This window comes from Nannospalax galili, unplaced genomic scaffold (genome assembly GCF_000622305.1).
Source record: "Nannospalax galili isolate Female #2095 unplaced genomic scaffold, S.galili_v1.0 scaffold1395, whole genome shotgun sequence".
Taxonomy (NCBI): domain Eukaryota; kingdom Metazoa; phylum Chordata; class Mammalia; order Rodentia; family Spalacidae; genus Nannospalax; species Nannospalax galili.
The window spans coordinates 735,792-751,052 of record NW_008336062.1 but is presented as its reverse complement, the minus strand read 5'-3'; the positions used below and the strand labels follow the sequence as shown (position 1 = coordinate 751,052).

The 15,261-nt window shown below is 38.3% G+C and overlaps 1 protein-coding gene across 1 annotated transcript in view; it reads right to left on the bottom strand.

Moving 5' to 3' along the window:
- Positions 1-15,261, bottom strand: part of Orc3 (origin recognition complex subunit 3) — a 92,832-nt gene that overhangs the window by 11,700 nt on the left and 65,871 nt on the right. Inside the window, exons 14-16 of the mRNA XM_029562383.1 lie at positions 13,234-13,367; positions 9,603-9,682; positions 8,325-8,425 (exon numbers count right to left, since the gene is read on the bottom strand). Of these exons, the coding sequence (XP_029418243.1) occupies positions 8,325-8,425; positions 9,603-9,682; positions 13,234-13,367 (315 nt within the window). The remainder of the gene's footprint in view (positions 1-8,324; positions 8,426-9,602; positions 9,683-13,233; positions 13,368-15,261) is intronic.

Sequence of the window (15,261 nt, the reverse complement as noted above, 5' to 3'; positions counted from 1 at the left end):
GGTCTCCTCAGCCTCCTTGATCAAGAGGACAGGTGAGCCACCACAATTACAAGACATTTTCAGAGATGCTCATAGTCCCCTAGAACTAGTCGACCTAAGAGGGTAAGGAGCAGAAACTGTCCTTTATGTCCCTCTGACAAATTAGTATAGGCTTCAAAGTATGTGTGTTAAACATCCAAGAAGGTTAGTTCTACCAGTCTGGTACTTTTAATTACTGTGTGTCATGTAGATAAATCTTGGCTAAAGACCAATTGTTCTCAGATAATCCTTACCTAGATATATATTTCTTGAACAGCTGTGTATAATTTGTCAGTAGGTTGTTGGAGTAATATGGTTCCCTCTGGTTTTTAAAAATAGCTGGCATTATTTATCTCTTGCATTGTCTCACCCCTCCATCATGTTTTTCCCAATTAATGTGCCCCCATTTCCCCCTTTCTCCCTTAATACCCTTCTCCTACGGTCCTACCTCTCGAGCTCCTTCTTTCCCTTTATCCCTAGGTTCCTTGTATACCCTTCCTTCCCCCCTCAAACAAATCCAATTTTTATGCATATCTCCTTTATTAAGGCCTGTTTCCTAATTTTTCAGTCAGGGTCCCACTCAGTAGCATGGCCCAAGTTCCCAAAAGGATGGGTAATTTCATGCAGAGAAGTAAAGCTGGCTTTGACAAATTCACAGAGTGTTCTAGGATTCCTGAGAAGGGATCATCAGAAAATATGTTAGACAGGGAGACTTCTATATTCACTGATTAGATACTTCAATATAGATTGGGGGCTAAAAATTAATTGTGCTATATTCTTTAGAACTGGCAGTTCTTTAATCAGGACAAAATAACAGCAGCATTGTTAGTGGGGGGGGGGTAGTGAAAGAATATACCACTTTGGTGATTCTGGGACAGAACAGCTTCCAGAGAGAGTGTGCTGTCAGGCAGCTGATGTCTATTCCATCTGCAGTGTCTATTTTTGGGCTTGGCCCAGATCCAGCCAGCATTTACTCCTTATAGAGGCCATACAATGATAAAGCATAATGCAAATACTCAATTATCAAAAAGGGGAAAAAATACTTTAAACTCCCTGAATTTCCTTATCCAGCCTAATAGTGGACTAAGTAAAGTTCTACATTCGAAAACGACAATAAAAGAATTAAATAAATAATCTGATTATCCATCTTAATAAGGATAGAAAATGAATAAAAATTGTAACTTTGGAGACCTGAGCAGACTGCCTGAGAGTGCCTGATCTGGCCTCTTCCTGGTGAAGGGGCTGAGAACTCAGTAGACTGCCTGAGAGTGCCTGGATCCGACCTCTGTGTGGTGGGGAGCCTCCACAAATTGCACCATACCCAACCCCCTAATGGTGACCAGGTGAGGCCCCTCCCACTCTGACTAGAGGGCTAGACCTCTCTGCTCTACAGTAGGGGCTGAGACCTTAGCAGGCTGCCTGAGAGTGCCAAAATTAGGCCTCCCCATAGTGAACTTCCCAAATTGTACTGCGAGTGCTGTCTAGTAGGGATACAAACATTAGAAGGAAGCCTGAGTGTATGTGAATGGAGCCTGACCTGGGCCTCTGTGGGAGCTCCTGAGCAGCTGAACTGAAGCCATCAGTTCCCTCCAATATAAAATCTGAGAGAACCTGAAACCTAGACCAATCAGCTTTAATATACCCAATAAGAAAACAACCAATGCACACCAATAATACAAAAAGAAGCATACTTCAACTCAAAAAATGAAGGCTTGAGTTTCATACCAGAATCACAAACAAAAGAAATCCACATGACACAATCACAATGGAAAAATAGTAACATGGAAAACCAAAACAACTGTTCCTACCAAACACCACCAGCCCAGTAGAGGAGTTCTACAAAGAGAACCCCTAGAGATAACCAGGACAGACTTTAAAAGAACAACCATAAACATGATCAAGGAATTCAACAAATTTAAAGAACACACAAACAAATCAAAGAACTAAAGAGAGTGACAAACTTCTGAATGAATTTATAAAAGAGAGAGAAACATTGAAGAAAACTTAGGTTGAAATGAAAAAGGCAGTGAAAAACTCAGTAAGCCACTTTGAAACAACACGAGAAAGCTTCATCCCTAGAATGAATGAAATGGAAACAGAATTATCAATATTGGACAATAAAGTTGAAGAATTGGACTGCTCAAGCAAAGATTATGAAAAACTGAAAAAAAAACAGGAATGGAATATGCAGAAAATGTGGAGTACCATAAAAAGACCAAATCTACGTATTATAGGCATAGAGGAAGGGGAAGAATTTCAGGTTAATGGTATTGATCAGATTTTAAACAGGACTGTAGAAAAGAATTTCTCCAAATTAGGGAAACGTATCCCCATACAAATACAAGAAGCATGTAGAACATCAAATAGACAGGACAAGAAAAGAAATTCCCCCCACACTAAACATACTGAACAAAGAATACTGAAAGACGCAGAAGAAAAATAATAACTCACATACAAAGGAAAACCCATCAGAATTACAGCTGACTTATCAATGCAAACTATGAAAGCTAGAAGAGCCTGGACCAAGGTATTTCCAGTTCTAAATGACCATAAATGCCAACCCAGAATTCTTTACCCAGCAAAAATGTCTACTATAGTTGAAGGGGAAAGAAAAACCTTCCACAACACAAATAGCCTGAAAGAATACATGTCCATAAAACCCATCCTTCAAAGAATACATGAAACAATACAAAGAATGGAGAAAGAAGCAACTAATTATACCCCAGGGGTAACAGAAAAAACTAAATGAATATTATGATTGTGGAAACACAAAATTAGACAAAGAATGCAAACACTAATGAAAATGATGGCAATCAGTACACATCTTTCAATAATAACTTTAAATATCAATGGCGTGAACTCCCCAGTTGAAAGACACAGGTTAGTTAACTGGATTAAGAAACAAAATCCATCCTTCTGTTGTCTGCAAGAAACCATCTCACTTTCAAGGACAGGCACTACCTTAAGATGAAAGGATGGAAAAGAATATTCCAAGCAAATGGCACTAAGAAACAAGCAGGGGTTGCAATTCTAATATCTGACAAAATAGACTTCAAACTAAAACTAATCAGAACAGATAAGGATGGTCACTTCATTCTGATCAAAGGAACAATTAACCAAGAAGATATTGCAATCCTGAACATATATGCCCCAAACTCTGGTGCACCCAAATACATAAAAACAACACCACAGGTCTTTAAGACACAGATTAACCCCAACTCAGTAATAGTAGTTGTGATGGTTTGAATGAAAATGTCCCCCATAGGCTCCAAGTATTTGGACATTTTGTCCCCAGATGATAGAGCTGTTTTGGGAGGTTTTAGAGGGTATGGCTATCCTGACGGAAGCATGTCACTGGGGGTGGGCTTAGAGAATTCTTAAGCCTTGTTGGATCTCCAGTCACTCTCTTGCTTCCTGTGCCTGCGTGATGATGTGAGAGCTTCACTTCTGCTGCTCCTGCTCCAGCCACCTCCAGCCACCATGCCTCCCTGCCATGATGGACTGTAATTCCCCTGGAACCATAGCTCAAATGAACTCTTCCTTCTATAAATTCTTGGGTCAGTGTTTCTATCACAGCAACAGAAAAGTGACTAATACAGTAGGGGACTTCAGTACTCCACTATCTTCATTATACAGGTCAACCAGACAAAGAATAAACAGAGATATGTCTGAATTAAATGATACCATACATCAAATGGACCTAACGGACATCTTCCAAATATTTCACCCAAATACCAGTATACTTTTTATGAAACGTTCTCAAAAACTGACCACATACTGGGGCATAAAACAAACACAAACAAACACAAAAAAATTGAAATAGTTTCATGCATTCTATCAGACTACAATATAATGAAGCTTAAAATCAAAACCAGAAGAAGCCCTCATACCTACACAAACTAATGGAGATTAAACACACTCCTAAATGATGAGTGGGTTGGATCAAAGGAGAAATTAAGAAAGAAATAAAAGGGGCTGGAGAAATGGCTCAGCAGTTAAGAACACTGTTCTTGCAGAAGACTTGGGTTCGAATCCCAGCACCCACATGGCAGCTAACAACTGTCCATAACTCCAGTTCCAGGGGCTCCGATAGCCTCTTCTGACCTCCACGGGCATTGCACGACCTGGGTGGAAATAAAAGTATTCCTGGAATTTGAAGAAAAGGACAATACAACACAAAAAACCTGTAGGACACTTTAAAAGCAGTCCTAAGGTGGAAGTTTATAGCTCTAAGTGCCTACGGAAAAAATCAGAGCACAGGAGATCCAAGCAGACAGCCTGTAAGTTCTTGCCTCCCTCTGGCAGAGAGCCTGAGAATACAGGGGACTGCCTGAGAGCGCCCAGATCCTGCCTCCATGTGGTGGTCCTTTTAATAAGATGATGCTATACAACAGTCCCTTCTGCATGAAATAACTACCATCATCATGACTTCAGCTGAGCCTGTGTACTCCTAAATCAAATAAAGCTGGAAATAAAATTCCCCCCGCCCACCCCCCTAAAAAAAAAATGAAAGCACAGATAAATGACTTAACATTGCAAGTCAAGACTCTGGAGAGGCAAGAACAAATGAAGCCCAAACCCAGCAGACAAGAAGAAATAACAAAATCAGCAGAAGTTAATGAAATAAAAACAAAATAACACAAAGAGTCAATGAATCTAAGAGTGGGTTCTTTGAAAAGCTAAACAAGATAGACCCTTAGCCCAGTTAGCCAAAAGAAAGAAAGAAAGGAAATCCAAAGCAATAAAATCAGTGATGAAAGGGGAAACATCACAACAGACACCCAAAAGATCCGGGGATATAAAATCCCTTATAAAATATAAGGGAATATTTTAAAAACCTATATGCTACTAAATTTGAAAATTTAAAAGAAATGGATGCAAATCTAAAATTATGGGAATGCACCAAAGTTTAACCAAGAAGAGATCAATAGTTTAAATAGACCCATAACATAAAAGGAAATCAAAACTGTCATATAATACCTCCCAGCTAAAAAAAAAACCCAGGCCCAGATGGATTTCCAGCAGAATTCTAACAGACATTTAAAGACCTCCAACCAATACTACTTAAATTATTCAAAATGATAGAAACAGGAGGAGAACCCCCAAATTCCTTCTATGAATCCAGCATCATCCTAATACCAAAACCAAAGACACAACTAAAAAAGAAAACTATAGACCCATAACCTTAATGAACAAAGATGCAAAAATTCTCAACAAAATACTTGCAAACTACATATAGACAGGCATCAAAAAGATCATCCACCATGATGAAGTAGGTTTTATTCCAGAGATGCAGGGATTGTTCAATATATGCAAGTCAATAAACATCATTAATCATATAAATGGACTCAAAGACAAAAACCGCATTGTTATCTCAATAGATGCAAAAAAGGCTTTTGACAAAATTCAGCATGCATTTGTGTTCAAAGTCCTAGAGGGAATTGGAATGGAGGAAACATACTTCAACATAATTAAAGCTACATACAACAAACCCACAGCCAATATCATTCTAAATGGAGAAAAACTGGAAGCACTCCCATTAAAATCAGGAACCAGACAAGGATGTCCACTATCTCCACTCCTTTTCAACATAGTGCTTGAAACTCTTGCAAGAGCAATAAGACAGGAGAAGGAAATTAAAGGAGTACTAACTGGAAATGAAGAGGTCAAACTATCACTTATTGCAGATGATGTACTATACCAAAGGGATCCCCAAAGTTCCACCAGAAAACTCCTAGAATTGATCAACACTTTCAGTATAGTGGTAGTTTATAAAATCAATCTACAAAAATCGGTAGCCTTCCTATATACCAATAACAAGTAATTGGAGAAAGAATACAGGGAAATGCTCCCATTCACAATTGTTGCAAAAAAATTAAAATATCTTGGAATAAATCTGACCAAAGACACCAAAGATCTTTACAATGAAAATTTTAAATTGTTAAAGAAAGAGACTGAGGAAGACACCAGGAGATGGAAGAACCTCCCATGTTCATATATTGGAACAATTAATATTGTGAAAATGACCATTTGCTAAAAGCAATATATAGATTCAATGCAATCCCAAACAAAATCCCTGTGACATACTTCACAGAATTAGGAAAAATCCAACCTTAAATTCATATGGAAGCAAAAAGACCCTGGATAGCCAAAGCAACCCTGATTACAAAGAGAAACACTAAGTATACTACAGAGCTATAGTCATAAAAACAGCATGGTAGTGGCACAAAAACAGATACATAGATCAATGGAACATCATTGAAAATCTAAACCCAAGTACACGCAATTTCAGCCACCTGATATTTGACAAAGGTGCCAAGAGCACACAATGGAGGAAAGACAGCATCTTCAACAAACGGTGCTGGCAAAACCGGATCTCCACCTGTAGAAGAAGGAAACTAGATCCTTATTTTTCACCTTGCTCAAAAGTCAACTCCAAAGGGATCAAAGACCTCAGTGCGAAACTGGAAACTCTGAAACTATTAGAAGAAAACACTGGCAGTTATCTACAAGATATAGGTGTAGGAAAGGTCTTTCTAAATCGGACATCAATTGCTCAGGAATTAAGGTCAGCAATCAATAGCATTCAAAAATCATTAAACTAAAAAGCTTCTGTACATCAAAAGAAACAATCAAGAAAGTGAAGAGAAAACCCACAGAGTGGGAAAAAATCTTCACCAGTGACACTGACAGAGGTTTAACATCCAGAATATATAAAGAACTCAAAGAAGAAAGAATCAAGAAAATAAATGACCCAATTAAAAGATGGGCTAAAGATCTAAACAGAGTACTTGAAGAAATAAAGATGGCTAAGAAACACCTTAAAAAGTATTCAGTGTCATTAGTAATTAGAGAAATACAAATTAAATCCACCTTAAGACTTCACCTTACCCCAGTCAGACTGGCTAAGATGAAGAGAACAAATGATACCAAATGTTGGCGATGATGTAGAGAAAGGGGAACACTCATTCACTGCTGGCAGGATTACAAATTCGTGCAACTGCTATGGAATCCAGTGTGGAGAACTCTTAAAAAATTAAAAATGAACCTACCATATGACTGGGTCATACCACTCCTTGGCATATACCAAAAAGATTCATCCTATTGTAGAGATATCTGTACAACCATGTTTATTGCTGCTCTTTTCACAGCGGCTAAGAGATGGAAACAACCTAAGTGCCTCTCAGCTCAAGAATGGTTAACCAAAATGTGGTACATTTACACAATGGAGTTCTACTCAGCAGTAAAGAAAGATGAAATAATGAAATTTGCAGGTAAATGGATGGCTCTAGAAACTGTTATTCTAAGTGAAGTAACAGACTCAGAAAAACAAAAGAGGTACATTCTCCCTCATTTGTGGATCCTAGCACCAAATCCTTATAAACAAATATCCCAGTCACCACCTGTCAAAGTAGCTTCTTTTTCAACAGACAGATTATTGCAGTTATACCACTGGTCACACACAGAGGCTCTCTGTGAATTGTCCAAGCCTAAGTGGCACATCTAGGATGCAATCTCTACACCCAAGAGTCCCAGACCAGAGAACAAGGGATGAAGAGAACACTAATGCTTCTGATTCTGATCAATGAAACTCCCTCATACAACAGAGGGTCAGGAACACAAAAGGCCACAAACGGCAAAAACACAGAGAATAAGAGTTAGCAGAGTGTGAGTCCTTGAACAGGACTCCTAAATTGAGGTCTACCCACCCAGGGCTGAGGGACCATTGTGGAAGAGGGGGCGGAGAGATTGTAAGAGCCAGGGAGGAGGTGCATGACCATACAGAAATTGTCCTATAGGCTCCTGGGCCGCTTCTCATACAAACCTACAACAATGGTTCAGTATACATAAGACCCATGCAAACTTTGGCAGACAAAAACCGAGCACAGAACTGTGGAAATGAATAGCAAGTCCCAATCTTAGGTGAAGAATCATTGGCAGCTGATTACTGCTGAATGAGGAAGAGGTGGTCTTCCTGAAGGGAGAGACTCTAGATAAGCTGATTTAGCCCTGGTGGATAAACGTACACTAAGGGACATCTCTGGACACTAACTTTACATAATAGGTATTAATACAAATGACAGAATGTATGAACTCCAGTGGGGGGGCGGGGGAGTGCCACAGAGATATAAAGATGATTTTATGTATGAAATACACAAAAATTGAATTAAAAAAAGGTAACTTTAAGTTGGCTAGAGGAACATGAAAGGCCTAGAGAAATGTCTTGGACTAGGTATGGACAGCTATTATCTCAGGGTATTTGGAAAAACAGGATGACTTTTAGCTGCTAGGAGTAAAAGACTTACCTCACCAGACAGTCGATAAAGTTCACAACTTTTTCTCTGAGTGCTTCAAACTTGGTTTGCTTCTTAGTTGTTCTCCTTAACTCCTTCATTTCTAATAAGGACTATGGGGGTGGGGGGGTGAAAGAACAAATCTTATTTAGAGATTCTGGGACAGAAAACTTGTCAGAGAGAGTTGTGCTCAGGTGGAGAGGCAGTTGATGATAAAGAACCAGATCAAAATGGGCTTTATTTTCTATTTTTAAAGCCTGATAAGAATCTTTCCTCCTATATGTTTTGCTTTAAACATATTCCAAGTGAATTTTCAGGGAAAGAGGAAAAAGTTTACTTATTGCTCACACAGTAGTGTGCTCATATTCAGAATTCATTTAGGAAAGCAAGAAAGAGGGCAAGGAAGAAGAGAACATGGTCAGCTCCAGGACTTTAGGCCACGCTAACAGAACCATGAGGCTCAGCTACATTTGCCCTCTTTTCTGAGAAAAGTGTCTTTTTTACTTCTTTTTCTTTTGGATGCTTGTCAGAGCCTAGGTATGCTTTTAAACTCCCTAACACTTTAGGTTTCCATACTATTTCTCTAAAGCTCCCCTTCCTGCCATTTGACTGCCTGTTGCCATGATGCTGACATCTAGGACAACTTATCTTCTCTAGTTTCCTCCTCAAGGCAGCTTTGAAATTTACTGCTTCCCTGCCCTGTGTATTTTACTTTTTTCGTTATTGAGACTATGAACTCCAAAATGGGGAGCTGGAGAGATGGCTCAGTGGTTAAGAGCAATGACTGCTCTTGCAAAGGACCCAGCTTTGATTCCTAGTACCTACATGGTAGCTAACAACCATCTATAACTCCAGTTCCAGGGGATTCGACAACTTCTTCTGACCTCAGCGGGCACTGTATGACACGGGTACACTTACACCTATGCAGGTAATACACTCATGCATGTTAAAAAAAAAAAAAAAAAAGAAAGAAAGAAAAAAAAAGAAAGAACTCCAAAAGGGAACCCTGATTTCCCAGTATTATATGGTGGCTGTGCAGGGATTCCCCAAGATTTCCAGTAACGCTTTTTTTCCTACCTTTTAATCCTTTAATCAATGAAAAATCAAACCTGTTCCTGTACCCCTAGATGGCATCACCATGTTTTGATTTATAAATGAATTACAAAGTCTGTGTTATTCCTGCTGTGACTTAAAAACGAAAGCAAAAGTAACCAGGCAGAGGTAATCCAGAGCACCAATTGAAACAAGGCAGCATCACCTAATGTACTTGGAAGAAAAAGACGATCTGACCTTCTGAAGGTGATAGAGGTCTGTCTTCTGTAGCCCCTTTGGCTGTGATCCAGAAGCATCCTCTTCCTCTTTGGCATCTTCTTTGAATGCAAAACCAATATATGCAATGAGAATGAAGTCAAGAGAACAGATATTTCTATCAATCTAAAGGTAAAAGTTACTTTATATATATACATATATATGTGTGTGTATCTATCTATCTATCTGTCTATCTATCTATATCTATCTATCTATCTATCTATCTATCTATCTATCTATCTATCTATCTATCTATCTATCTATGAGAAGGGCTCCCCTAGATAAATGACATTTCGTCTAGAAGCTGAAAGTCAATAAATATTACAGTTTATACTGTACTGATGTCTTCAAAGACCAGCTATTGAATTTTTAGAGTTTTACAATGAGAACAAAACATACCCAAACAAAATCATCTCAAACTAACAGCAAAGAAGACTCAAAAAGTTAGCATGGGGGGCGGGGGGCTGGAGAGATGGCTCAGCAGTTAAGAACACTGGTTGTTCTTGCAGAAGACCGGGATTTGAATCCCAGCAACCACACGGCAGCTTAACAACTGTCTGTAACTCCAGTCCCAGGGGGATCCGATGGCCTCTTCTGTCCTCCACGGGCATGGCACAAAACAAGTGCACTTACCTACATGCAGGCAATACACGCATACACATAAAATAATAATAAATTTAAAAAATTATTTTAAAAAAGTTAGCATGAACAGCTTTTAAAAAATCATTCAAACTTTAAACTATTTTTCTTTGATTATGTTGACTATAAGCATCATTAGCTACATTCTAGCAAACCTGGTCTCAACCTTCCCACTTACTATTCCTGATATATTGTTTAGCATGAGGAGAGTAGCACTTAAAAACTGTAAAGTAATTCAACCAAGAGAATCTCTGATAAAATGCACAACTGTGCTTTGGAGAACATGATCCTCTGACATACTCAGGTTGTATTTTTGGAACCTGACACTGTCTGGTTTGTTTGGCTCAAATCTAACACAGAAGGATTTGGCTTGTAATATGTATTCTTCTTAAAGAATCAAAAGATAATTTCTGGTTTAAGAAAAACATTGGGGCTGGAGAGATGGCTCAGTGGTTAAGAATTGGTTCTTATAGAAGACCCAGATTCGAATCCAACCACCCACATAGCTGCTAACAACTGTCAGAGACTCCAGTTCCAGGGGGATCCGATGGCCTCTTCTGTCCTCCATAGGCATGGCAGAACATGGGTGCTCTTACCTACATGCAGGCAATACACTCATACACATAAAATAAAAATAATAAAATATTTTTTAAAAAAAGAAAAACAGGGCTGGAAAGATGACTCAGTGGTCAAGAGCACTGACTGCTCTTGCAGAGGACCCAGGTTCAATTTCCAGCACCCACATGGTGGCTACGAACTCTAGTTCCAAGGGAATCCGAAGCCCTCTTCTGACCTCCACAGCACTGCATAACATGGGTACATTCACATACATGCAGGCAATACACTCATACACATGACATAAAAGTAATAAAATATTTTAAAAAAAGAAAAACATAACAAAGTTAACACTAGTTAAATTATTTACTCCATTTCCTTAACATATAGCAGAATCTTAAAAATGATTCTAACACTCAGCACTACTTAAACCTCCCCAGATTTAAGTCAAAAATATAATGTGCCAGTAAAGAAACCAGAGAAAGCAAATAGCCAAATATTTCCACCTGTGAGAAGTTTTAAGTATGTTTTATTATTAACAATTGATTTTCTTTAACCTGAGACATACATTCAGATTAGCAAGATGGTGGTTTTGCTTTCATAATAAACTTTATTCTTTATGCTGTTGTTAATAATTTTAATATTTAATCTTCCCATTTGAAAAGCTGCAATTTTTTATTTAGTGCTAATATATCATAGAATTTGTTCACTAGCTCATGTTACCTGAACTCTACAGTTTAGCAGAAATTCCTGAATCCAATACTGTAAGAGACTGAAATTTACCTACTTTATCTTATACTCTTGTACACCTTTGGCCTGACTGATTTATGTTCTTAAGGGTGACCTACCTGCGGTGAAAGTATAACTGAATTGACAGAAACAAACTAAACAAAGCAAAAACCAATGAGCTGGTGGCCAAAAAAGGCTTGCCATCTAATGTTACTTTTTCCTGCTAGATTTCAGTTTCTGGTTATAGCCAGTATGATCCCAATTTTCAGTTTTCTAACTCCTGAAAAGTGGTTCAGGTTGTTGCTGGGGTCGCAAAAGGAAACCACCCACATATAACCCGGAGAGAAAGCTCTTAGCACTTGTGTAGAATGTCCTCATACTGCCTGTTCACACTACACTCCTCAAGGAAGCTTTCAGTTTCATCTATTACCGAGCACTCATCAAAGACCTTGCACAGTAGCTATGAAGAAATAAGAAGAATTTTCTACAAAAAGTTTCCTAAAATTAAAGGAGTTTTAAGACAAAGGAGCACCTGCCAAACAGAAAGGATTCAAATACAGAATCCAAAGAAGGGTTTTTTTTTTTTTTTTTAAATATTTTATTATTTTTATTTTATGTGTACGACTGTATTGCCCTTATGTATGTGAGTGCACCCGTGTCATGCAATGAATGCCGTGGACGTCAGAAGAGGGCTTCAGATTCCCCTAGAACTGGAGTTAAGGATGGTTCGTAGCCACCATGTGGGTGCTGGGAATTGAACCCGGGTCCTCTGCAAGAGCAGTCACTGCTCTTAACTGTTGAGCCATCTCTCCAGCCCCCAAAGAAGGTATTTTTATGATACCATGTCTAATTCTATTGCTTATGTATCAAGTTGCCTCTTCCCCAAATTCTGTAACAAAAGTATAAGGGAAAAGTACAAAAATAAAATGATTTTTATTTAAACTGAACAAATACCCTATTTTGTGAGAAGTAAAGGAAGAGTCCAGAAATAAATGATTAGTATCAATCTGTAGTGCACCACTGGAGCATGCTAGGAAACAGAACTCAACTACACATATACAAAGCTGATGCCCTAATCATTTAGCAAACAAATGATCACATGGAGTCACCCCAAAAAAGAAAATTTACAGTTCTCCTGACAGTGTCTCCTGATACTACAAAGTGTCAGTCAGGCTGCCTCCACACATTTCGGACTGAAAGATTCAAGTTTTGGGAAATCTGATTAAGGCAAGCTGCATACATATTTTGGCAATCCGTAAACTAACAAGCTTCAACTGCTGTGAATGCAGTCACAACTCTTAACAATTTTAGGTTTTTTAGGTGTTTGAAATCTGTTAAGGAACTGATGAAATACTTAAGAAACTAAGAGAAGCCCTTAATTACGATGGCTTGCTATTCTTTCTAATCTTTTTCATTTCTGTTGCCCTTTTCTTAAATACTACAAATTGTCCATCTGAAGAATGAAAAATTTCTTCCTGACTATTCACTTTTCTTCACTGTTTAAACCAAATCCTGAAGAGAAGCATTTTGCCTACTGTGATTGTTGATTTGACATTCTGAGTCTTGCTCTGCTGCCTGCTCTTATACTGCTTTATCTCTTAAGTGTCTCAGCATATCACAAGGGGTCTTCCACGCCATTTTGGGTAATGGACTGTCACAGACAGTAGAATGGGCAGGATATCACACTCACCATCAAGGTTCTGAAACTGGGACAAGAAATCCTCTATTTTCTTTATTGTACTGCCAAGCTGCTTTTCAGAAGAGGAATTCAAGACCTCAAAACATTTCTCAAGTATGGTTATCAGTTCATCTTTTGCCAACATTCTGGAAAAGAATCAATAACAGAAGATTATAACTGGAAAATTAACATGCCTAAAATCTTTATCTTTTCTACATATTAAATGTTTCCTGTTCACAAGTTGAAATTAAATCTTTGTTAGTAGGGACTATTTTTCCTTTTTAAAAAGATTTTACACAACTTATTCGATATCCATTAGTATTGAGGATACTATAAAGCTGAGCTGACAAATAGGAAGATTAGGGTTCACAGCCTGGCTGTGTGACATTGTTGGTGTCCTTCTTTATAGTGTTGTGCAGCAACCTCCAAATTGAAACATTCCCTCCTGGACTGAGGCTCATTAAGACTCCAGAAGTAAACAAAATCTACAAGGCTCAGGCAGTAAACAAAACCTAGAAGTCTTCCAAAGTGCCAGAAACTTACAGGAAGAACACTGTGTATGGACTTGAATATATGTAGTAGGCTATTAGTTTATCAAAAAGGATAAGCCACAATGGCTAAAGTCAGATGGCATTTATTTAGATAGTAATAGAGAAATAATAGAAAAGGAGAAAAACCCAGAAAGAGATCAAGGTATATATGTAGGTATATGCCAGAGGTAGCATTTCAAATGAGTTGGGGGAAAATGAGGGTGCCAAAAATAACTATTTTGAAATAACAGCAGAGTACTACTTCACATTAAGCACACAAATTCATTTCAGGTACAAGAAAAATTTGAGTATGGTTTGGGAATATGGGAAAGAAACAGCTCATCCTAGGAGAAGCAAGGACACTTATACCTAATAGCATAACAAGAGTATGGAAAAACAAGTATTGTCAGCACAAGTGTACACTGTTTCAATCAGCTTCACATTTTAGATTACATCCATGTATTAGAAGGTCTGTATCTATGTATTCATTTTGTGGAAATCATTACATAAATACAGAAACATATATGCTTGTGATGACTGTAATAGTGAAGCATTAGAGCTGGGCATGGCAGCCCATGCCTTTAATCCCAGCACTTGGAAGGAAGAGGCAGGTGGTACTCTCTGAGTTCAAGGCCAGCGTTGTCTATGTAGTGAGTTCCAGGCCAGGGAGACCCTGTCTCATAAAGACCAAAAACAGCCTAAAATACACGAGATCCCATGTCCAAAAAAAAAGAGATGGCTCAGCAGTTAAGAGCACTGACTGCTTTTGCAGAGACCAGGGTTCGATTCCCAGCACCCACATGGTGGCTAACAACCACCCATAACTTCAGTTCCAGGGGATTCTGATGCCCTCTTCTGACCTCCACAGGGGATTCTGATGCCCTCTTCTGACCTCCACAGGGATTGCATGACATGGTACACTTACATTCATATATATAAGCAATATACCCATACACATTAAATAAAAATAAATAAATAAATAAAATTTTTAAAAAAGGGTCTGAAATATACATATATATTTCAGATGTAGTTAAGACATACAGGGTGATAATGCTAACCCTGAGAACTGTAGACTAGCAAAAACCCCAGTGCCAGGCAAGGGAAACTTCCTTTCAAGTTGATGGTCAGGGTAATTCAAGAGACTCCCAAATCAATATAAGCGATTGCCATTGCCCTTGGTTGCCTGCCAGAACTTGAACGTAAGGCCCTATTGTTATTTTGGTTTTAATAAAAGGGCAGTACTGGCTTTGTAGGATGAGCTTAGAGGTTTCTCCTCTCTTTCTCCTTTATGAAATAGTTTCAGGAGCATTGGTGTTCATTGTTTAAAAATTGGGTGGATTCACCAGTGACTCTGTTACTCCTGAAGTACTGTTTGTTGTAAGATATTTTTATTATGCTATTTCAGTGCTGTTGTTTATTGATGTTTATGCATCTGTTTTCATCTTATTGCAATATTGTCATGTAATTCTTGACATTTTTGGTCATTCCTTCCAGACTTTCTAATTTACTG